Here is a 23316-nt window from a genome sequence, read left to right on the forward strand (position 1 = left end):
TTAATTGGAAATTTGGAAAAGCTAATAAAACCTCTTATAATTTCCTAGATTGAGTGTAAAAACTAGTAAATTACCGAAGGCTATCTATAATTTACAATAATTGGGTTAACTATACTAGGAAAATTTAACTTATCTTGATATTTCAAAAGATCTTGCTTTATTCTAATAGTAGTGCTTTAAAAAGCGCTAATTATAATATGGATGCCACTTAGTCTTCTATTGTCAACTTTAAAAATTCGAGGAAATGATAAGACTATGGAGATATATTTCCTATATATTTAATTAGTAATTAAAGGTTTTGCAGTCTATATGTAAATAAACAATTTTATATTTACTTATTATGCAATTTTTTTTGGGCATCAAACTAATTTAGTATATTTGAAGCTTAATTTTGTTGCTAATACTTAAAAGTTTTTCTTCATGTCTTTTATATCTTCAAGTCCCCAAGGATGAGGACGCTGATTAACTGCAGCACAAAATCTGTTATTGTCTGAGCGGAGGGTGCTGATTCCCCAACATTAATTGACTGCCAAGAAAACCAGCGTACTTGCTAGCAACTTTAATATTCCAGGGAGGTGATATGCAGACTTTAACTAAATGGTGAATATTTTTTTAAAAACCTTTCTGTATGTAATAATCACATAACGCTAATTACTGTCTATATTAAAAAAAATTTCTCATCTATTTCTGCTAAGATTAACTAATGCGGTTTTACAAATAATTTACGTCGAATAATAAGATTAAGATTAAGACTTTTTAGTTGTAACTTAATATTATATAATACTATTTAAGCCTACTCACACAGTATATTGCGCAAAAAAGTCCATGTAAGTTATTTAATCAACCTAGTGTTCTAATTTAATTTCATATATAATTTTGTTAGATAGCTTCTATAACGTGTAAACTATTATTATTTTAAAACTAATAAGGTATATATAGCTATAAAGCATCTTAAGAATCTTTATGACAATTTTATTGAAAAGGTTATTGCTTATTTGGTAAGAAGTAGCGATAGCGTCTCATAAATAAATATATGAAATAAGTGACAAAAGAGTAATACTCAATGAACACTAAAGAAATTTCGACAAACCATATATCATCATCGAATTTTTTAAAGATAATACGAGATATAGTATATAATATTAATAACAATAATACACTGATGGAATAGGAAAAAAAATATGGGATTTCGATCTGTTAAACTCGCCATCCGGTCTAGCATGGAGCAAAACAGCTAAGCTTTTTGGCTTCCTCCCACCTCCACCCCATTTAAGTAATCTCATTGTCACCGTCAACACTTAGGCGACCAAGCCATATGGTGGGTGCGCTGAGTATCACCCACTAAAAGGGGGCTGGAGCGCAAAAAAAAACTATGCTAGTTGAGTGCTTCTTCTAAAGGAAGAGCACCCCGCCACACTTTGTTCCTTTAATCTTAAAATATAGTGACAAGCTACTGCGTACTGCGCTCTTCTTTTTATCCGAATTTTAAAACGTAACTACTGGAAATTGTTGGTCACTTTTTCTTATAGAAGCTCGAAGTACTAGGAAGTGTTGACTCGATCGAGCACCGGGAAACAGTCATTTTCGAATTAGTAAATTTTCAAGTTGCTACTTTTGCATTTCTCTCTTCTAACGTCTGATTTTTTCTTAAATGACTGAAGTTACTACTAAGGCCATTCCAAACTTAAATTTGGCTCAGAAGATTTTTGGTTATAAGTTGGGTATAAGCTTGAAGAAAGATGCTTGCATTTTAGCAAAAAGTATAAACTATTTCTGCTTTTTTCTTTATTTAACCTACTATTTTTTAATTTGCTCTCACCAATATAAGGATTTTATGTAATTTTCCTTCTTAAATTGAATAGATGTACTTTTTTCGTTACACTATCATTACTTTTACCTTTTTTTTATTTACTGTTTATTTTTAAGCTGCTGAAGATATCAGAAGTTATCTCACCGAAAACAGTAACATACCAGTCTAGTTTTTTTTATATAATCTTTTGACAAAAGATACTTTTTAAAAGATATGGCTCCTTTATACAAAGATTTAATTAATGAATTCAACTGGCCCAAAGACTTGGTTCTGTTAGAAGTAATGGAAAACGATAATGAAAAAGAATTATCAAGACTAACAGCCGTTTTAGAGGACGCTATAGAAAATTTAGGTGAGACTGAAATGCGAGATGCTATGGTCGCGCGAGCTGAATATTTATGTTTTATAGGAAATAAGGTATTTTTTTTATTTGTGTTCAGAACTTATCTTTCCCTCCTACCTTTTTTGTTAATTATTATACTTAAAATTATAATAACGTAGCAAAGTCTTAGTTAAGATTGTTTGGCTTATAAGATAACTTCACTTACTTAAAAAGACCAACGTATTAAGGATCTATGTCTGGAGTACTTTGAGGAAGCGTTAAAGAAAAGTGCTTCAGTCGGTCTTCGTCTCGATATCGTCTTCTCCATAATAAGGACTGGCTTTTTTTATATGGATCACGAGCTGATTACTAAAAATATAAAGAGGGCCACTAAGTAAGCTTTGTTATACTAACCTGTTTCAAATTTTTGCGACTAATTTGTTTATAAGCCTCGTTGAAGAAGGCGGAGACTGGGATAAAAAAAACAGGCTTAAGGTTTATCAAGGTTTTCTTTATACTTCATACTTTTATTTTGTTCTTATACTTATAATCTATCGAAGGTCTTTACAAAATGTCCATTCGAGATTTTTCCGGAGCGGCTCTGCTTTTTTTAGACACAGGTAGCTCTTGTGGTTATACAACTGAATAGAGTCAAACGTTTATCTCATAATTGTACTGCAGTGTCCACTTTTGTAGCGTACGAAGTTCTGGACTACGACACTTTTATGTTTTACACTGCCCTCTGCTCGTTGCTAGCTTTGGGTCTCTCTGGCCATTTTTTATCCAGATTTTACTAGTTTTATTATATTTAAACTTTTTATGCCACAAGACCGAGTGACTTTGAGCAACAAACTTTTAAAATGCCCGGAGCTCGTTCAAGCTTCTATGAAAAAACCGCTAATCAAGGACTTTATGGACTCTTACTACGGCTGCAAATATTCTACATTTTTTAGTAATCTTGGTACATCGTCTGCAAGTATTTTAATTTCTGCTTAATTTTTTCAAAAAAACTATAGAAAAAGTAGAGCAGGAAATTAAATACGACCGCTATCTTAATGCTCACTACCGATATTACGTGCGAGGTGTATGTTCTTAGAGGGGCATTTACATGCAAATGTTATCAGGATATTTTGTTAGAGATGCGCGTTGCAGCATATAACCAACTGCTTGAGTCATACAGTAGCGTGACCCTAAAGTCCATGGCCAGCTCCTTTGGTGTTTCGGAAGATTTTATTGACAAGTATAGCTCCTTACTACGTCTATAAGTAAATGATTGACTCTTTTGCGACCTTAGAGAGCTTTCTCGCTTCATCTCTGCAGGACGCCTCAAGTGCAAAGTTGATAAGGTTGCTGGGATCGTCGCCACTAACAACAGTGCGTCAGACACTAATTTTTACCAGCAAATCCTAAAGCACGGCGACTTTCTCTTAAACCGTGTTCAAAAGCTAAGTCGTCTGGTCGACGTGTAATAATACAGTTTAGCACTCTAAACAAGCATAATAAAGTTGCCACACATTAACTTTGCAAAGGCTTCTATGCGCCGGAGCGCGCTTGAGCTTGCATACAAGGCATTCAACTGCTGCTCATCCTTAAGTCTGAGAACGTACAAACCTGTAGCATGTGTTGGCTGTGTATGTTTTTGGGGCGGCTCGTAACAATTCTCATTATAATGGTAGTTGCATTACTTCGGGTAGCACATACTTTCCATTTACAAATAGTTGTTATATAATTGCTTAATAATATAAATTTAGATTATAAATACTTGAACTAAAATTTCTTTTATTGGAATTTTGAGAAATTTAAGGCGTTTGGTCTTCAACGTAATACTTTTTCAATCTTTTACTCAAGTTAACGGTTTGTATTGGAAATGAGTACATCCTTAGATATACTCATTTTGTTCGTGGCAAATATCTTAAGTAACTGATGATCTTAAGTAGTATCCAGTTTATAAGCATTTTATGATCTTTTAATTTTGGCCTTGTCCCTTCCGGTTTAATGGCAGCGAAATCTTCAGGCAAGTCTTACAACGAGAATACTCAAGATTTAGATCCACACCCTCCTAGTTGTCGTGTAAAAATAAATAGCAGAAACAGAACTGAGTACTTTGCAAGTTGTTAAATTCTTCAAATTGTGACTACTAAATTACCCTCGTTTGCACACAGAGATTACGCTATGGATCTGTATTACTAAAAATATTAGGTAATGCCCACCCAGACGTCTGTAGGGACCAAAAACAACTTTAAGCATTTTTCACCAGCATTTAACTTCTAAATAAATATTGTTGCGTCAACAGTTTTTTATTATTTTTTAGAACGGCTCGTCAAAATAGTTATTAATCTATATTTACTAACTACTGCTTAATAGTTTATGGTGTATATATCTTTATCGTGCTATTAGAGCAATAGCATGGAAAAGGCGTTCGTTCAGCAGCGCAGGTTTCACTTTCCATGGAAGGTTAGATACGTTAGCACTCAAACAGCTGCTGTGCTGTTCGAATTGAAGTTTCTAAGGTCGAGAGCAAGAGGTTTATAGCCGCGTGAAGTTAAAGCTTTAGAATTGTACGCAGTAAACGGCATAATAAAATTATCAGTCACTATCTACAGTCTTTATTTGTCATATAACAATGAGATATACTCATTTTTGCACAGTTTATACGCATTTACTGGCTATTATTTGTGTGACCTTCGAAATCAGATCTCCCAAGTAACTCAGGGACTCAAAAAACTGTCGGGCGCTTAAAGTTCCTCTGGAAAAGAAAATCACCGCCCCGAACAGAAAATTGGGGTTAAGATGTTGTTTTGCACACTGTTTTGGTCATGGAGATTGGTAAGGACTTGTATTAAAATATTAGCGCTAGTTAGCGTTAATAAAATCTTTTTAAATTGTCTTTATATTAACATACGTAGCCCAAAGGTTGTACATCGGGCTAGCATTTCTCATTTTATAAATGCTAAAAACCAACAGTTTCATTGCCCTCTACATGTCGAATTTTTTGTTACACACATTAGGTTTCCAAACTAGGGCCTTAACGTTTGATCGCCCTCTAAACGGTAGGCCTCAATTCTTTAGGCTATGACACGTGTTAACTAAAAAGATCACAATACACTAAATAAGAACAAAAACCAATAGGCCCAACGAAGAAACCTTAGACTTTATAGTTTATATGTAAATATTCAAACAAAGCATTACCGCATTTCAAAATTTTACAATATATAGCGGTTAGAGAAATTATATTAGTTATTTAATAGATAGCTGGTAAAAAGTATTAATTAAAATGGTGTTGCGATCATTTAGCTTTCTAGATATAACCAAACAATTATTATGCACATCTAGTATAAATTAAATTATGCCACTACCAGTTAATGGCAACATCGTAGGCTACTTAAATTGTTTAATTAAAAATAATCAATCGCTTAAATATAAATGATGCAATTTTTTTAAAATTATTGATAAGCAATTAATTTTCGTACTTTGTGAAGTGCGCTTAACGTAATTTATGATTTCACTCCATCCATTGCCAATCTTCTACTCCAAAAAATAGTCTAGAAAATTACAATTCGACCTTGCAGTTTAGTGTGTTTATCTTCCAGCAAAAGCTTAATGTTACCCGCGTAGTGCACCAGATTTCACATGGATATCCGGCTCTCTCCAATATTTTTTCTATTTTTATAAAAACATCTAGGGTTATTCATTATATTTTAACTAAGGTTAATAAAATGGACAAACTACAATATTTGCTAAAAAAAGGTGCCTCACGTAGTATTCAAACCCATGGTTTGAATATTTTGGAGTTTTCTGTCTTAATACCTTTTTATATTTATGCATGTTTCAAGTTTGAAATTTTGGTAATAAAAGATTATCATATTTTTTCATAATTTCACATTAAATAACGTAAATTAAATTTGTAAAAAAAAAAATTGGCGATATTATTAATAATCAAATACCTGTGCTAATATTTCTTTTCTTTAAAATTTTTTTAACTGTTTGATAAGCATATTCGTTTTAATTTTAATACTTAATTAATATAATTAAATTATGAGTCGTTTTATTATGTAATACTTTTTTGTATAACAGTACTTTGTCTTTTCATGCCTATTGGTGGGATAACTATAAATGGAGAAGTTTACTACTCAATATAACTCTTCAATTATTATTAACTTAAATAACATATTCATATTTTTGTATTTTTTTAAATTTAATAGGCCTAGTTAAGATTTTAAATCACCCTTTAAGTTACATATAATTAATTGTGTTTCCTGATACGATACATAGATTTTAACTGGGGTTACATGAAAGCTTATTATAAAACTTTCACTAATAACATATATTTAAATATATAGCTTCGGCAGTTTATTTAATTTGGCTGGTTAAAAGAAAATTTTTAGGAATTGTTTTATTGTCAATACCTACTAAGAAAGGAAATACTGAAATATTGGTAGCCACTCGACTAATGGTGCATACTACGGTTACATTAAAAATGAGGGATAGAGCTTCTGCCAAAAAGTTCATATACACTATCAGCCGTCTAACCACTTTGAGTGAGAAAATTACTGCATAAAACTTGGCGATACTCAAGATCTGCTAAAATGCTTAAACTTAAAAACTGTCGGGTAATTATATTGTCTTGTAAATCACATTAGGTTTCCATTAAATTGATAGAAAAAATTACAGCTATCTTAAGAAATTAAAGGTTTCTAAAAGTTAATTTTTCTGCAAAAGATTTAAATTACTAGATTATAAATGAAAAAAGAAATATAAGAGGATACATTGACTAAAAAACGATAAATAAATTGTTATGCGCATTGTTACTCTTAAGTGAGAACTCAAATCATTAAATTGTCATAAAAAAGTTAGGGAAAGCTAAATACGTAGGGAAATGGATATAGTTATAAGATTTGATGCATTATTACTTACTTTTAAGAGGTACCCGTAGCATTCCGCTCGTGTGGCCTAATGGTTAAGGCGCCTCCCTCCTAAGGAGGAGATTGCGGGTTCAAGTCCCGCCATGGGCTTTGTTTTAATGCCTCTTAAGAAGAGCTGGACCTCGCTGTATTATGCACCGAGAGAGTTTTTATATTTTTTTAATAAATTTTTTTACTAGAATTCACAAAATTATTGCATTTTTGTTGGTTCTTAGGTTTATTATTAAGGACACAATATTATGCTAATACAGTGAAGCTCGGTTACTATATTATTGAACTGTTCAAAAGTTTCTTTTTCGTAATGTGTAATCAAAAGTATTCATACTGCTTAGTTTCTAAAAAGACAACAGTGTTGTACGCGGGTATATCATTTAAAGATTTCTCGAGGAAAATTAACCACAGTATTTAAGTAAACTTTCGCATACTGCTCTGTCCATTAAAAATATTCGCTGCCCATCCACTTCTATTCTCTAAACTTATAAGTTTGTTAAACTTTCGACCCTTAACACAATCAACTAACAAACAAAATAGGCGCCTAATTTTTCTAAGGGCTAGTATGCGTTAAACTCTACGCTAAATTTCTCTCGATAGTTAAGAATGACCGTTTGAATCCTTTTCGCTTTAAGTAATTATAACTTATATACGCAGTACTTTCAACTAACAAGAGGAATGAAGTCCAAAACAGGAGGGTATTTTAAGTAAATTGTATAGATATAGACCTTAACTCATAAAGAAAATTTATAATTATTTTTAATTTATACACATATTGATAACTTTAAGAAGCTTAAAGCGATCAACTACGAACAAGATCCCCGTAGTATGCGGTTATCGTTTTTAGTTTATTGTTAAGGTAGTTGTGCTCTATTTCACACAAGTTATAGCGACCGGCAAGTTCTATTAACTTATAATAAATATGTATAAAGTTATCATAACAGTTGTACTACGCAAATTTTATATTTTAAGTACTGACTTAACTAAGATTATAAAATAATTAACTGGCTAATAAAAAAATAATAAAAAAATAATAAAAGTTTAAAACTTTACCAAAAACTAAAATACAAGATGAACAGTGCCACAACTAAGCAGATTTTTAATACAAATTTGGTTATATATTTACCTGGTGGATATTGCAATTTTTGGGCATATAATAAGCGATATTGCTGCTTATAAGAGAGGCGCACTTAAATATTTCTATTCCGTTAGGCGGTCCCAACATCCTTAGATTGAAAACAAAAGCTTTAGAGTATTGGGGGCCACCCCAAGGAGGACTAAGAAATACGGCATCTCCCTACATACAAATAATAATAATAACAATAATTATATTCAGTAAAAATAGTAGCAAACAGGTTTATAAAAGGTAAACCATAATAAGAGTAAACTTAATTATCAAATTATATTAACAAAAATAGCCGGAAGAGGCGAGCAGAAGGAAAGAAAAGTTACAATAGCAAAAAATAAAAACACTTTATAATTTATGGGCGAAGTAGTTAAAAAAAAGCCTTTGATAAAAGAAAAAGTTTCTGCTTTTATTGTAGTTTTTTAATGTAATAATATTTTTTTTTATCGGCATATGAAAATTGCCAAATTCCTTTAAGAAAAATATTAAAAAAAAAGAATATTTACTCAAAAAAAATTGTCTGTGCTTAAAAGGAAAAGTGCAGAAGGTTAGCCGAAATGACTCCGTTAGAAGCAAGACACCATTAAAAATTTTGTACAGTATTACAAATTATCAAAACATTGTTTTTACTGGAGTAGTTAATTTAGCTGATCTGCCTCTCTTATAAAATATGAAAAGGTTTTTACAAAACACATGTAGGTCAATCTTAAAGTAAAACTCTAAACTATTTTAGATAATATGTAATATAAAAAAAAAGGACTTTAACTTCGTGGCACAACTTAAAAAAGTCGCCTTCAATAAACTCAATCTTCTCAAGGACATTATAAATTTTAGCATTATGTCTAGCATATGCTATTTTTGTGCTGTCCAAGTCGATAGCAATCACTAAAGATTTTTCAAGGAGGATACTAATTAACTTATTAAAAAAAAGTATATCAAGAAACTATATAGGTTTATATTTTAACAGATTTGATAAATTTATTAAGATTTGCTACCCTTGCTGAGGAAAAAAGTAAAATGCTTCTGAGCATCTTTAATATTGCAAAAGATGATTAAAAGAAATATTCTCTGTCTTGCTAGCCAAAAAGTTCTTACAAAAAATAGATAGCCAAAATAGTACCTTTATCGCAAATTTTAGCAAATTGTATGGTATTTCCACCAACACCGCAAAAAGCATCTACAATAACTTTATGACCGATAAATCTTCATAAACAAATTTAGAAAAAATATTAAAGATTTGTGGCTGCGTCCAACCTGTTAGCTATATGCAGAGCTATTTTTTCTGGAGTCACAGAAAACCAACTTTCTTAAAAAAAAAGGATTTAAGTAGTGGGTTTTAAACTAACACAGATACCTACATTAAGTGAATTAGTTACTCAAATGAATACATACCACGATCAAGTAAGGCGCCCCGGTCGTATTTTGAAAATAAACGAAAGCGTTGAGACCAATACTTAATATTAGCTTTTCCAAAAGGATTTTTAACCACTTTCCCCCCTCTTAAAAAACGTTTATTTATGCCAAAAGATGGGAAGTCTCTATTTAAGTTATGATTAAAAAGCTTGTCAGTTGTTTTAACTGGATTTAAAACATTATTCGCTTCAAGAAGTTGGGCTAAAGAGTACCTGGAAACGTGTTCTTGTAACTTGAATTTTTTGTTTCTCTTCTTTTTTTTTAAATTTTTATTATTTATATTTTTGTTATTATGACTATTATTATTATTATTGTCGCCAAAGTTACTTTTTAAGTTAGCAAGAGGTGTATATTCAAGATTAAAAGAATTCATATGTAAAAAAAACACTCTTTAAAACCCTTTTAAAACTTCCAACTTTATTCTAATTATTTTTAAATAGTAGACTTCAAGTATGGTGTTCAAAGTTAATAAAATAAAATATATTGCAATTTTTGAAGTATATTAGTGACCAGCGATTAAAATAAAACAATTCTAAGTAGGCTAAGGTAAGCCTCAACATGTAGTAGACATACTAATAGTGTCACCTTATAATTGTCTTCCACTAGCCACCACTAATTTTTTTAATACGTAAGAGGTAGAAACCCCCAGTAAAACTAAAGTGTGTCTGTAGTTTCTTAACCACACGTGATATAAATTAAGCAACTAATCAGTCGAAAATACTGGTCTTCATATCTAGACCTAACCGAGCTTAATGGTACCTGTTGGATAAAGAATATACACTAACTAAACAGCTTCAAAATAAATATTAAAAAAGGACACGTGATCGAGGGGAAGAAGTATTAACAAATATAGAAATTTATTAATTTGGCGCCTAACTCAGGTCACATGGTTAGTTATATGTAGCAATTATTGTGCTATGGTAGTTATTATCAAACACTACCTAGGAACAATAAATTTATGCCTTTACACACTTCCCTAAATAAATGAATTGACGATAAACGTTAATTCAGTGTTAATTCTATTTAGGTCCCGTTCAGTCGCTCAGTAATATTTTTACCTTTAAATTAAAAAGCCGTACGTGATCAGTATGCATAATTAAAATTTAACAATATTAAATAAAAGTTAGTGTTTAATTGTACAACATCTTTTAACTGCTAGACTAACTCTTTCTCGCCGCCCACTGAAGAGTTAATATTAGCACAACTTTTAGATTTATAGATTAAGACAATATCCCGTATTGCCCTCTGGGGTATAAAGTAATACTTTTCCACCAATAAGAAAAAAAGCTATAGTTAAGATAGAAAAAATCTGTCCTATTACAGTAACGACCATGCACTACATTTACGTAGCTTACTCTGATTTATAATAAGTTATAATGTCGTGACAGTTGAATACCTTTTAGCTTATCTAGCATTATTTCTCTTTTAGCCGTTCTATTTTTTAGCACTGTCCTACTACGTTAAATTTTTTAAATGGGTTATAAAACCAGTTAACTTATGCACCCCCCTTTGTTAAAGGTTGGAGCGAAAGAAGTATAACGGCTGTCCCGAAGTAAGAATTCAATTGTTTATAATAATTATAAAAGATTGGTAAAGTTTTGTAGTTAAACAGTAAAGACTTATTACAGGTTATAGGTATTGAGGTGATAATGTTAAAATAAATTTTAAGAAGGCGTAGGCACTGCGGAAGAGTTCTACTTTTGGAAGTCTATGTGCTATTTTTACTATAATTATGCGCTGAATTTGTCCTTTAAAAATGTAGAGGGAAAAGGTTCAAAGCGTTAATTATAAATTGCTAAATACTCGTTTACAACAAGTGTTCAATTTTTAAAATTACAAGTTCTAGTTGAGCATATAGCCAAATTTTTAATTTTTGCGAGTTTAAGACAGATGGATTAGCGTTTTAAAAATGAAGCATCGGTTTCATAGAAGAACGCTTTTACTTTAAAAGTAACTTACAATAACTTTATATAACCGAAAATTGGAATGTCGTCAAACAGCCAGAAACAAGAGTTGTCATCGTAGTTTAGTGGAAAAAGCATAACGCTTCCATAACGTGGGTTCGAGTCCATTGGTCCAGTTTTAACAGCTCCCGTCTTGGCGGTCCCGCGCATCATTTCCAAGCAAATATTAGTAAATGATAGTCTTTTTTCTAAGCTAAGAACGTTTGGTTTCACACCTTTCGAGAATTAGAATAGGTTTTAAGATTAACAATTTATTATATTAAAGATGGAGGATGGAGTAAAAGCAAGTGTTGGAAACTTGGCATCTTAATAACATAAAAGTTTAAAAAATTCACCTGAAATTAATAATAAAAAGGTTACAGCTGAACTTTTTTTTTTTAATGCACGACTTCTCCATAGTTGTCTAAAAAACATTGTATGCTTTAAGAATAAAAAGCCGAGTTCAAACCTTTCAATCATAGACAAGGTTAACTGCTGTGAAATAGTTTATAAATTGCTTACTCCTAGTTTCAAATGTCCCCTAAAACTTCTCTAATAACTAAAAATGTTTTTTTAACAAATAGTTCTTTTGAGCGACCAATCGAGCTACAACTTAATTATTTACGACTCTCTAGATACTTAAAAGAGGTTATGTGGTGCGAATTAAGAATGTTTATTATTTTAAAAAATTTAAAAAATATTTAAAATTAACCTTTGGTTACATCCGCACTCGGCCCCACCATTAAAGTATACACTCTTACAGAAACATATTGACAACTAAAAACTTAACAAAAATAGGTGTTTAGTTTAGACGTTAGGTCTATAATATAGTCTGATAAAATAGCTAATTTCATTTTTTTTAATGGAAATCATTATCCTGATTTAAAATTTGTAGTTTAATGGTTGGTCCTGCAATGATTTAGGTCATTAGAACTGAGCAAACTTTTATTAATATTAAAATCGTTATCCTGCTAAAGCTCCCATAATTACCGATGAGTTCTGGAATTTTAAAATGAAAAAAATGCACTCAGTTATTTACTTCTACGAAATTAAATAATAACTTACAAATTTTGATCTGTACAGGCAAAATTCTAAATTTAAATACTATCTATAGTTACGGGTTAGTTGACTAGGAACGATAACGCAAAAAAACGACTAATTATAGGTAAATGGCAGAACTGATATAGCAAACAAGCATCTAAGACATACATAACCCTATACTTTTCAGCATTTTATATGAAGGTAACAAAAATACAACACATGGTACTATATTGCTATTATACGACATAAAAGAGCTAAAGATTGAGGCTAGTGGTTGCATGTAATTTTAATAATTAAGGAGTTTTTTATTCTTTCACCTCATTAAAATGTGGTCGCACAACTTAAGGAGGCATTTATTTATTAAAGAATCGTTTCCTAATACACCCCCTTAATTTAGTATGTTTTTATTTTAACTTTAAATTTAAAAAATTTACTCACCCCACTAGAAAGTGGACGCCAGTTTGAAGGCGCAGGATATCAGATATCAAGGTAAGCCCCCACAAAGAGTAGTGTTAGACTTCTGTGCCCTACAAGAATAACTTAAATAATTGATAAAAACAAGGAAGGCCTATTTCTATTTTTCTAGACAGCCACTTCGTTCGATTAATAATGTTAGCCTCGCTTTCTCACTCTGTTTAAACCTTGTTATCTATTTATATGTGCCCCTTTTCTCCTATTTCAACTACACCTAGAGCAGAAAAGAAGTTATTTAGTTTTTTTTACTGTTTTAAATTAATAAGTTTATCTTTTTAGCTGTAAAAAGAGCCTTTCATATTCCAGTGAAGTAAAGCGAAATTTCCATGAGACACAGTAACCATCGTCGCTTGCTTTTTAGTTTATTTCAAAATGGTTTCCTAATTAGAGATTTCTTCTTTGCCGACAAAATCTACCCTTACACCGGGATAGTGCAGTTCATCTTTTTGAAGTAAGAATTGTTCTGCTTTTCTCTGCATCTAATGGTTACCCTTTAGCGAGTGTTTTTTAAGTAGCGTTGTAGGTTCCAGCGGTAATAATGAGGGCTTCTTATAACGGCGTGTGAGCAGCACGTTAATCGGTGTAGTGTTTGACGGGGGTATGAAGATTCGCAGAAATTATAATGACCCGCATGTACAGCGCGAAGAGCGAGGGGGATAGCCGAGTGCCTTGAGAAATAACTGCTTTCATTCGATGGTTTGAAGAAAGCGTGCCAGTTTTCACTCGAAAGGAAAGTGTACACATACACAACGCAAGTATATTGTAGTGTTTACCTAATGCACATAGTTTACGTAAGAGGCCCTAGGGCCTATGTGTCCAAAGGCTATTTCACCATTTAGAAGGACGATGTCCATAACTTTTTTAAAGGTGACGTTCCGAGTTGTCTACTCAATAAGTGCCATGACTCTTTAAAATCCAATTGCTTGAAAGTTTAGGAATGCCCTTCTTGTGTTCTACAAACTCTTCTAAGTGACCTAGTAGAACAGTCTCTACTATTTTGCTCATAGCTGAAAGTAGATTATAGGGTGTTATATGCGGGGGGTTTACAACAGTGGCTGTTTTCCAAGGTGTGAAAAAGGAACCAGGCGGATATGCAGCAGTTAGAACAGGCAAGATACTTAATTGCCACCTCGCAACAACTTTTCTAGCATCTCTTTAGTAATGCCGTTGTGGTCGAGTGCTTTTCGTCGCGAAAGTATGGTCGCTTTGATAAATTCGTTACCTACGTCAGGGGGTCATGTGGTGTTTTTACTCTGTCCCTGAAGGACCAAGTTAAAGACAGGCCGTCAAAGAGCCACCTTATTTTCGTCGCTTTAAGCCACCATTAAGACGTTGTTAAATGGAGTAAGTTGGAGCGTATATTGTTTAGCTGTTTTTATTTAATTCTTATGACAAAGAACCAAAAAATGGGCGTTCATTGTCAGCTCCTTCAAATGCTTCCTAAAGTTCCGTCTCCCAAACCCTGTTTTGAACAACGGCAAGCTTTTCTCTACTGTGTCTTACACGATTAAGCATCATTTTATTAAATACTTCTGTAGACAACCAAACTATATGCAAAATCGCCGCAGCATAGGCAGCTGTCGGTGTAAGCTCTCATACTTATCAACTGCGCCTTGTTGATAGGAAGTCGGAAGTGGGGGTAGGTTATACGATCAGCGAATTTTTTGTTTTTCTTATATCGGACCGCGTTCCCTTGGTGGGTCACCGTTAAGTTAGGGTATTACAAAACGTAATTGAGCAGTTGCTTTGCATATAATGCTGCAGTGGAATCGTTTAGCTTTTTTTGATAAGCATTTTTTGTTAGATTCCATTAATAAAGCTTTTGAATTTAGTGAGGCTTTTTTAGCTAAAGAGGTTTCTAAGGTTGTAAAAGCGCCTTCTATTAAAACCGGGTCGAGTTTAAAAAAAGGGTATTTCTCGGAAAGTAAATCTGTTACGAGTTCAATTAAAGAAGTAAAACTTACAGCCTTTGATGTTAACCAGTTAAAGGTAGCAAATATATCGGGGATGTATGGGGGAGAAGCTTTCATAGTGTTTGGAGGTATAAGAGAATTTACCTTGACCAATATAAACTATCTCTATTTTCTACGAATATATATAACATAGATGCCTCTGGATTGATTTATATCATGAATAAAAATTCATATATTAGTGCGTTTACTGGCTTTAATTATTGCTTAACACACATAAAAGTTTTATCAAAGGATTTAATATTAGCGATAGGAGTGAGTAATATAAAATTTACACACATAAACTATTAATTAACTTTCTATAGTACGATGAACCCGCCCCTAAACCCTGGCTTTTACGTTTTTGGAAGTTTGGTCAGTTTATTATTTGCCAATCTCTATATTACTTAAGTTATATGTTCGTGTAAACAAGATGGCAATTTTACTACTATTAGCGCGAGTCGTACTGTAAAACTTCGGAAACCAGCTCCTTCTGCTTTCGTTTGACTTTTGATTCTATTTTTTACTTAAGTTGATTAATATTTCTTCAGGTGACCGCCTTCAGCATTCTGAACATTTCGTTAATGGCCTTTGGCTTTAATGATGGTTCACTTTTAATATTATTTGGGGATGTGACTAAGAAAAAAAAACTTACCGAAAAGATTATTAGTGAAAGTTCTTCTCCGGTGACTGGTTTGTTTTTTGTAAGGCACATAAATTATACTTCTGAAAACTTTGCCCTTATTTCTTAGGGTTGGTGTTTCAGCAGAAAAATCTACATCTACTCCTTTTTGTCGTCACCTCTGACTCTGTTTCTTGCGTAGAGCTAACGGATGACAAAAACCTTAAAATAGTATTTTCCTTTTTTTATATATAAAGCTTGTTTATATTAAAAATAACTTATAATTTTTATTTATAAAATCTATATTTTATAGAGCTGTTTGGATATACAAGGCGCTCCCTTGCATTGCTCAGCAGGTACAACTTCCGGCGATATTTCCTTAGCTGTTTCCAAGGTATTATTACTACTTCTGAGCTTTGTTATATAATCTTACTTTAAACGCAGAACGCACCGGAGTTATCGGTATGTATACTTAATTTTTATTGTTTGTGCTTTTATTGTAAAAAAACAATAAATTTCTTTTCAGTGTGTTCATCATTACGACGAGAGCGGCAAGAAAGCCACCACCTGCTTTGAGGGCCCCATAAAGATGCTGCACTGGTTTGGCTCTTATCTCCTGGTGGTGGCCCCGAAGGATGGTGATGTGCTATGCTCTTCGTCTTCCTCATGCAGCAGTTCGTTTTTATATTTCTTTCAAAATTAGAGCAAACTGACTTGGTGACATTATGTGATCTCGACAATAAAATCATCGTCTACTCTGGGGTTTTCCCGCTTGTATCCTTTGTTACTACGGCTTGGGGGAGCCTCTATCTTTTAGTAAATGATGAGCACAAGGTATTAGCTTTGGCTCGGCAAAACTCCTATAATAAATAAAGTTCTTTTTTTTTTAGCTAGCCACGCTAATTGAGAAGGATATCCACACGAAACTCGAGCTGCTATTCCGCAAGCATCTTTATGCGATAGCAGTCAAGATGGCCACGGATCATGGCCTCAGGGAAGCCACCGTTGCTGACATACACAAGCGGTACGGGGATCACCTCTTCAGGTTCGTCCTTTTGGTGTGTCGGCCTCGAAAAACGTGCTGAGCCCCTTCTGTCCTTCAGCAAGGGCGAATTTAATAGAGCTGTGGACCAGTATCTTCGCACGGTTGGAATAGTTGAGCCGTCTTACGTGTTAAGGAAGGTCCCCTCATTTTCCTAGCGGGTGGGAGGGGAAACGCTTATTTTCCGGTAGTTTCTTGATGAGAATCATCTTCCCCACATGATAAGGTACCTCCAGCGTTTGCATGAGGGTGCTAGCAGTCAAGAAGGTAATGAGCGCTCCCTGCGCGGCTTATTACTCCCTGTTTTCTCATTATTTGCTTTGTTTATTTGTAAGACAACTGTTACGTTTTACCGGAATACACCACACTTTTGTTAAACTGTCTTATAAAGTTGAAAGACGAGGCAGAGTTGGAACTATTTATAAAGGTATTTACGCTGCTTCTTGCCGTCTGGAGCTAATAACTCTTGGCTTATGCCAGACAAATACCCACCTCGCGCTCAACGTGGAGTCCGCCTTCACCGCTCTTCGTCAGGTCGGCTGTATGGCATGAAAAAGAGGAGGCCTAACCTCTATCCTCGTTTTTGGTTTAGGCTGGCTATGTTCAGCAAGCCGTTCTTCTCTCTAAGAAGTACAGAAGAGACGACCTCTACATAAAAATAATTATTGAAGATCAGCACGACTACGTGGGAGCGCTGAGGCACATGGAAATACTCTCAGTGGAGGAGGCACGGAATTTACTTCCAGGCATAAGCAGCGTAATAATGAGAGCTGCCAGGCTGTGGCCTGCATGAGGGCGTACGGAAAGACTCTAGTAGAAAACATTCCACAGGAAACAACAACTTTGCTTAAGTTTATTTGCACCGGCCAGTGGCCCGTCATCTACTGTACCAGTACTATTTTTATAGCCTCCCTTTCTAGGTGTTTGTAATTTGTCAATCATAGAAACGAACCGCTACGAAACAAAATCTTCCGTAAGCACTTCCAGCGAGACTGTTCAGGGGTTGAATGAACTTTAAATTATCAGAAAAATTCTGCACTGTGCTTTATGTACTTTTAACCAGTACCAGGGAGATGGACGCTGGAGCATTTGAGTTGAAGAAAGGAGTGTATCTACCACTAACGTGCCTTGCAGAATTCATACCTTTATTTATTAACCGGCTAGAATGGCTTTTGGGTTTACAACTGCTCCTCATGTCGGCAATCCTTTTATATTACACATACTTTTCCCGTAGTACTTCTGGAGTACGTTGTCTTCACACGAAGACATTACCAATCTGTTGCCGTCAACACTCTGCTAGAACTTTATCTCCGTGAAGACGTGAGAACAGTTGTCCCCTCCGAGCAAGACGGTTGCTGTAATCTCTTTTTTAAAGTGGTGGCTAAAAAAAAAGTATTTTCTTCTTCAAAAAGCTGTATACACTCTTAAGGAGAGGCATCGTGAGCTCGTCATGAGTCTACTAAGGAACCCCGAGGCTGTTTTATCAATGTGTTTTATGTAAATTAGCTGAAGTGCTATTGTCCTGCAGGTTTCTTACGACTGGGATCACGCGCTTATGCTTTGCCAGGTGCACAGGTTTAGGGAAGGAGTTGTTTACTTACTGGAGAAAGAGAAGCAGTGAGTGAGCCACCCTCCCTACGCTGCAAACGACCCACTTAACCTTTAAGCAGTTACCATGGAGTTATCAAGTATCTGATGGAGATTGACGCACGGGCTCACCTCCTCTCGAAGTGCCGACAATACGGGTTGATAATTTGACGGCGGGCCTGCTTGCTTGCTTAAGAAGTAGAGTATAACGTGCAGTTTGCTTAGCGCATATGACCCAAACTTGTGGACGGAACTATTGGTATACCTTGCCTCCAAGACTCAAGAATGCACGGCTGAAATAAAAGAAGTTTTGGTATCACATATCGATGCCGTATATTATTGATAAATAAATGTCTTACACCGTGAAGGAGAACGTAGAGCGGCTGAACTTACTTCCTCCCCTTATCGTAGTGAAGATTTTGAGTAGAAACCCAGCTATAACTTTTGGGGTTATCAAAAACTATCTCCGCCGAAAGGTTGAAAGAAAAAGAGAAGAAATGGCTGAGGTGCACTTTGGAATAAACAGATTACGCAGAGTTGTCGCTTTACTGACGCCTTAAGGACGCGCAACTTATCGCAAAATACCGTGCGGACGCCCAAAAGATGGAACAACAAGCAGAAACACTACGAACCGAGTAAGCTTATAAGACAGTAGACATTGGAACTTTGTGCCACTAAGTTCAGGCCTCGGACCATCCAGGCGGGTCACTGTACCGCCTGCCAGAAGGCTTTAGGGCTCCCCGCCCATCACTTTCTCTGCGACCACTCCTACCACCCCAGGTGCCTCTTGGGCCTTTTCTTTTTTTTAATAAGACCGCTAGCCCCGACTTTTATAATTGGCAGTTGTCTTCCTGACGAGGATTGTCCACTGTGCGCGGCGCGGTACCAGAAAGTAGTAGATATGCTCCATTCTCAGGAGGAAAACCACAAGAAACACGAGTTGTTTTTTAAACAAGTATACTTATAGAAAAGTTCACTTGAAGATTAACGTTATGACTAAAATTTAACTCGGAAGCTGGAAAAGTCGAAGGACGGGTACGCAGTAGTAGCTGACTACCTGGGAAAAGGAATGTTTCCGAGAAAGAGCAGCTTGACTTAAAAGAAAAACTTCTCTTACTACAAACAATTTAAGCTCATAGTAGTTATAGGATAGCCGCCCCTTTTTATTTTTCCTTAAGAATATTCTGCTTTACGATAAAAGTTTTAAAACCTTTTTAGCCCGTCGCATTTTTCTTTTCATAATCTTTGATCTTAAGTCAAGCGAGGTTTTCCCCTCATTATAATTTAGTTGACTCTTTTCCTCTTTGTAGCTATTTATAATTTCTTTGGCTTCCTTCAAAACTCGCTGTTTGTTAATAAAATAATAATTATAAACAAATAGCTCTTTTTGGGGTTTTGATAAACCTCTTTAGCTGATCCCATAACATCTTTTAAATATCCAAGAAGTATTTTAAAATTAGACTTTGAGATCTTATTATAATTGTAGCAATTTAAAAAAGTTATATCAAGGTAGGTTAAAGGGCTCTTAATATATACAAGACCGTTCTTTTATCATATAAATTTCGTAAAAGGTAAGTTTGCCTATTTTTTTTAAACTTCCAGATAGATCTCTTTTCAAACCAAAGATGTAAGTACTTTAGAGCTACATATAATATCAGTCTCAGCCAACAAAGTACAAAAGTTAATCAATAGTTTTTTTTTAAAAACCCAAAATTTTGTTGTCTTCCGCAACTGCCACAGAGCAAGTATTTTTTGTTTCTGTATGTTTTACTTTCATTTTAAGAATTAAATTTAACTTGAAATCATTAAGTGAAGTAGGGGTCAATGTCACTGCTAGCGATGGTGTAGGCAAGACCCCAAACCTCCCGGACAAAAGAAAAAAATTGGGGTGAGCATTTATCATGCGGGGAGGCCAACCTAATATGCAACCAAAGTTTGTCAAATCGCAGATTGCGATCCCTTTGGGCTAATTTTAGTTTTCATCTTTCTAATAGCTTCCTTTTAAATCTTTGAATAGAAGCTTTTTGTTGATAAGCCAATTTCCAGATTAATCGCTATTTTTTTCGATACCCTCCTTTCCTGCTTCTCTTTCTATCTTTTTAACATTAAAATCTTATTTGTCCCGCTCCCTTCTTATTTATCTCGCTAATAGTTTTTGTTTACAAATCTTTTTTCCTCTTACATCATAAAAACTTAATGTTTCTAGTATGCTATGACTCTTACGGTCTTTTAAAAGTTAGCGGAGCTTTATTTTTTAGAATGTTCTGTCTGACTTATATTTTCCTGTTAGAGTAACGGTTTTCATATTTTAGTTAATTTTATTTTTCCGCTTTTTCGACCTTTTTTTTTTTTTTCAAATTTAACTTTATATTCTACTACTGTAGGCGCCTTATTACCAATTTTTTTCGTTATTTTTATTTTTTAAAGTAACTTTTTTTTTCTTATTGTAACATATATAGAAAAAAAAGAAGTAGTGAACTTAAGTATTGTTTTGAGAGGGAACCCTAGAGAAGTTTTTAGAGTTTTAACTAGGAATAATCCGTCAGTTAATTAAAATTTTCTGATAAATAACCTTCCTACCGCGTGCTGCACATGCTAAGCAGTAAGAGTTTTTATTTTTGAGAAGATCCAGTTACAGATTTCTCAGGGCAATAAAACGTAAAAATATCCTTTTATACTTTTCTAAAATTATGGTCGTAGTTTTTGAGTGATATTTGGACGGGGATGTAGTTTTAAATAATATTATGTGTGAATCTTTTTTTGTAACATCTTTAAATTACTGGTTTTTATTTTTTTATGTTTACACGTAACTTTTTAGTTCTCCGCTGCGAATATTACTAAATCGCAATAGCACAAGCACCAAGGCGAACAAGAGTAATAATTGTTAAATTCTTAGGTTACTACGGCCCTCCTCATAGGAAGAAACTTTTACGCAGCCTTTCGCTTTTTTTAGAAATTGGCATGAGAGTTCGGATTTTGCTTTATTTACCTATAAAAGAGTAGCCAACCGCAATCTGTTACTGCAATAACATAGCGGTTTAAGTTAGATTTTGAAAGTTTTTCAAGTTGCGCCTTACAAAAAATTACAAAAACTGGCAAATAGTTTCCATTTTTCAAAAATTGGTTTAACACAACCTTAATTTTCATTGATAACATATAACAATTGCGCAGGCGCCCACCAACAAATTGAAAAGGGTACGCTTCGAACTACAGAAAAAAACGTTGGTTTCTTTGCCTACCAATTTTAACTTTTTTTAAAAAAAAAATGTTAACGCATTGTTAGTTTGTGGATGTCTAAAGAAAAAATAGACAATTTGAAAGGAAAAAAAATTTATGTAGCGAGAAAGAAGCAAGGCTTACTACATTTACGTGCAGTGGGTTCTTAATGTATTTGAATCTTTCAAATAAGACGTGTGTTTGCGTCTTGATACAATACAAAGGCAAACATTACATAGCGGATACCTGTCCCGCGTTGGTAGATCTTTTAATTCTGTTATGTGGTGGTATAGTTAGTTCGCAGACGATCCATGTAGTTTTAAGTCATTAACGGGGCTAAACAACCTACCCTTTTCATTGCTTGGTGAGAGTAGCTTTTGTATGTACTAAAATTATAAAGTGCGAATCATAAACTATGTTCGTTATATGTATAAGCGGGTTACTAGTTATTCTGGTTATATATTTCATTGTTCACAGCTCTCAAGACTGGAACCTAGAACAAGACTAGAATTAAAAACGCTAGCAACGAGGCGAATAAAAAAGAAAAAGCCTTAGTTAATTTTTTTATTAGCACAACGCACATCGTTCACATCGGTCTGCAGACAGGGTGAGCTGTGACCGTCCCGAGGTGAGTGTTCCAGTATTATCCAAAAGGTTGCACACCCAAGGCCATGACAGAGTATGCCAAAATGGCGAATAGTTTCATTTTTAGGATAAAATAAAAGCTCTGATTTGCGCTAATTTTAACCGCGAAGATGATTAAACGTCAATGTCTGTGTTAGCCAAATTCAGGATAAATTTGGAGTAGTCTTCAAACACCTTGATATCTGCTAATAAAATTTGAGATTAAATTTTTTAAAATATTTGAAAACAGGATATGGCCCTCTTGTCCTTATTACTGGCCATCAAGTCTAGGTTACTGCAAACTCAGGGGTCTTTATTGTCCTTCCCCTGCAAAGGTGTTACAACAGGGTCTAAAGATTAGCTAAGAGGTGGTAAAGATCACTTGGTTCAATATTAACAATATAATACCAGCTGCACCTTCCTATTTATTATAGTGTCGTGATATTCTCTGTTAAAGCAAGACATATATGTACTGAGATTTTTATATCAAATCAATTGTTCTTCACACATAGTTTATGATCTACCTTACCACTAGAATATTAGATCATAATCTTTATGAGTTTTTGGGTAATTACGTAGCAATAACTTCGGGTGCGAGCAGGTGGTTAACATAAAAATCTAACTGTAGTTTTAAGGTATGCTTAGGTTCATATATAAATTGATATTGGTTTAGAGTTGTAACTTTAATCAGACTAATTTTTAGTTTTGCACAGCTTAATTTATAAAATTTCTGTTCACACAAAAACTGCCTTAACACGAGTACTAATTTTTGTTCAAATTTTTTGTTTAACTATAAATTGATATAAGCAGTACGCAAGCTCATTCATATAAACTCACACAATACGTATATGAGTATGTGGAGTGCAGAGTATTATTTTTGTTTTAAGTAAAAAGATAGCGTTATTTAATACGGGTTTTATTTAAAAGAAAGATATAGTTTTTAAGCCAGGAAGTACTTGACTTAGACCAATTAACAATTTTAAGTATAATTACAGACTTGTCTACATCTGTTTAAATTTGCTTTGCATGACTTTTTAAGAAAGCGCATTTCCTAAGATTTTAAATCATTAGTTTCAATTAACCCCATTAGTTAACATATTTGCCTATTTTGTTTTGGTTTGCTCCCACATTTAGTATTGTCTCTTAAAAGTTACATATTTTTGTTCTTTTATAGAAAGAGTGAATTTTTGTTGCTTAATATCTAGTGTTCTCTAAGTTGGTGCCCTTGTGGTCG

At 33.9% G+C, this 23316-nt stretch overlaps 4 protein-coding genes, 1 long non-coding RNA gene and 1 other non-coding gene across 6 annotated transcripts; 4 read left to right on the forward strand and 2 right to left on the reverse strand.

Annotated features, from left to right (window-relative positions):
* Positions 1-1501: 1501 nt before the first annotated feature.
* On the forward strand, positions 1502-3651 carry LOC135120428 (26S proteasome non-ATPase regulatory subunit 6-like). Its single transcript, XM_064044739.1, has 12 exons — positions 1502-1592; positions 1662-1760; positions 1927-1962; positions 2022-2227; positions 2381-2526; positions 2582-2637; positions 2693-2752; positions 2814-2894; positions 2962-3093; positions 3149-3214; positions 3270-3372; positions 3427-3651. Exons 4-12 carry the CDS (start codon positions 2024-2026, stop codon positions 3599-3601), a joined length of 1023 nt encoding a protein of 340 aa, XP_063900809.1. The 5' UTR covers positions 1502-1592; positions 1662-1760; positions 1927-1962; positions 2022-2023; the 3' UTR covers positions 3602-3651.
* A 3420-nt stretch (positions 3652-7071) lies between these two features.
* On the forward strand, positions 7072-7144 carry Trnar-ccu (transfer RNA arginine (anticodon CCU)). Its single transcript has one exon. It is a non-coding gene; the product is annotated as a tRNA-Arg (tRNA).
* A 703-nt stretch (positions 7145-7847) lies between these two features.
* On the reverse strand, positions 7848-11701 carry LOC135120371 (trimethylguanosine synthase-like). Its single transcript, XM_064044669.1, has 7 exons — positions 11544-11701; positions 9564-9796; positions 9426-9477; positions 9292-9374; positions 8938-9056; positions 8172-8342; positions 7848-7955 (listed from the first exon to the last, which is right to left on the reverse strand). The coding sequence occupies exons 1-7, from the start codon at positions 11699-11701 to the stop codon at positions 7848-7850; spliced, it is 924 nt and encodes a 307-aa protein (XP_063900739.1).
* A 3096-nt stretch (positions 11702-14797) lies between these two features.
* LOC135120372 (vacuolar protein sorting-associated protein 11 homolog) lies at positions 14798-17731 on the forward strand. The gene is made up of 18 exons (XM_064044670.1): positions 14798-15083; positions 15149-15267; positions 15318-15366; positions 15425-15492; positions 15543-15684; positions 15744-15844; positions 15927-16007; positions 16058-16075; positions 16140-16251; positions 16317-16447; positions 16504-16658; positions 16717-16795; positions 16847-16922; positions 16991-17082; positions 17136-17189; positions 17248-17541; positions 17600-17657; positions 17719-17731. The coding sequence occupies exons 1-16, from the start codon at positions 14798-14800 to the stop codon at positions 17446-17448; spliced, it is 1764 nt and encodes a 587-aa protein (XP_063900740.1). The 3' UTR covers positions 17449-17541; positions 17600-17657; positions 17719-17731.
* A 244-nt stretch (positions 17732-17975) lies between these two features.
* On the forward strand, positions 17976-19439 carry LOC135120400 (uncharacterized). The gene is made up of 9 exons (XM_064044702.1): positions 17976-18012; positions 18068-18272; positions 18323-18400; positions 18468-18555; positions 18611-18748; positions 18804-18877; positions 18927-19022; positions 19086-19197; positions 19258-19439. Exons 2-9 carry the CDS (start codon positions 18211-18213, stop codon positions 19339-19341), a joined length of 732 nt encoding a protein of 243 aa, XP_063900772.1. The 5' UTR covers positions 17976-18012; positions 18068-18210; the 3' UTR covers positions 19342-19439.
* Positions 19391-20089, reverse strand: LOC135120402 (uncharacterized). The gene is made up of 4 exons (XR_010278600.1): positions 19950-20089; positions 19784-19884; positions 19647-19712; positions 19391-19587 (listed from the first exon to the last, which is right to left on the reverse strand). It is a non-coding gene; the product is annotated as an uncharacterized LOC135120402 (long non-coding RNA).
* Positions 20090-23316: the final 3227 nt, after the last annotated feature.

Source organism: Zophobas morio, unplaced genomic scaffold, assembly GCF_036711695.1.
Source record: "Zophobas morio isolate AGI-343-1 ecotype UQ-CSIRO unplaced genomic scaffold, CSIRO_AGI_Zmor_V1 ptg000379l, whole genome shotgun sequence".
NCBI classification, from domain to species: Eukaryota; Metazoa; Arthropoda; class Insecta; order Coleoptera; family Tenebrionidae; genus Zophobas; species Zophobas morio.

Bases quoted from the DNA above. Each gene is read 5' to 3' on its own strand.
- LOC135120428 (XM_064044739.1), top strand. From the start codon at position 2,024: ATGGCTCCTTTATACAAAGATTTAATTAATGAATTCAACTGGCCCAAA. The intron at 2,228-2,380 runs GTATTTTTTTTA...CAACGTATTAAG, and splicing joins TATGTTTTATAGGAAATAAG to GATCTATGTCTGGAGTACTT. The intron at 2,638-2,692 runs GTTTTCTTTATA...AATCTATCGAAG, and splicing joins CAGGCTTAAGGTTTATCAAG to GTCTTTACAAAATGTCCATT.
- LOC135120400 (XM_064044702.1), top strand. From the start codon at position 18,211: ATGCTTTGCCAGGTGCACAGGTTTAGGGAAGGAGTTGTTTACTTACTG. The intron at 18,273-18,322 runs GTGAGTGAGCCA...TTAACCTTTAAG, and splicing joins TTACTGGAGAAAGAGAAGCA to CAGTTACCATGGAGTTATCA. The intron at 18,749-18,803 runs GTGCACTTTGGA...TGACGCCTTAAG, and splicing joins AAAGAGAAGAAATGGCTGAG to GACGCGCAACTTATCGCAAA.
- LOC135120371 (XM_064044669.1), bottom strand. From the start codon at position 11,701: ATGATGCGCGGGACCGCCAAGACGGGAGCTGTTAAAACTGGACCAATG. The intron at 9,375-9,425 runs GTTGGACGCAGC...TTGTTTATGAAG, and splicing joins GCTCTGCATATAGCTAACAG to ATTTATCGGTCATAAAGTTA. The intron at 8,343-8,937 runs GTTAAAGTCCTT...ATTTGTATGTAG, and splicing joins TTTTTAAGTTGTGCCACGAA to GGAGATGCCGTATTTCTTAG.
- LOC135120372 (XM_064044670.1), top strand. From the start codon at position 14,798: ATGCTGCAGTGGAATCGTTTAGCTTTTTTTGATAAGCATTTTTTGTTA. The intron at 15,084-15,148 runs GTATAAGAGAAT...TATATAACATAG, and splicing joins AGCTTTCATAGTGTTTGGAG to ATGCCTCTGGATTGATTTAT. The intron at 15,845-15,926 runs GTATTTTCCTTT...TATATTTTATAG, and splicing joins ATGACAAAAACCTTAAAATA to AGCTGTTTGGATATACAAGG.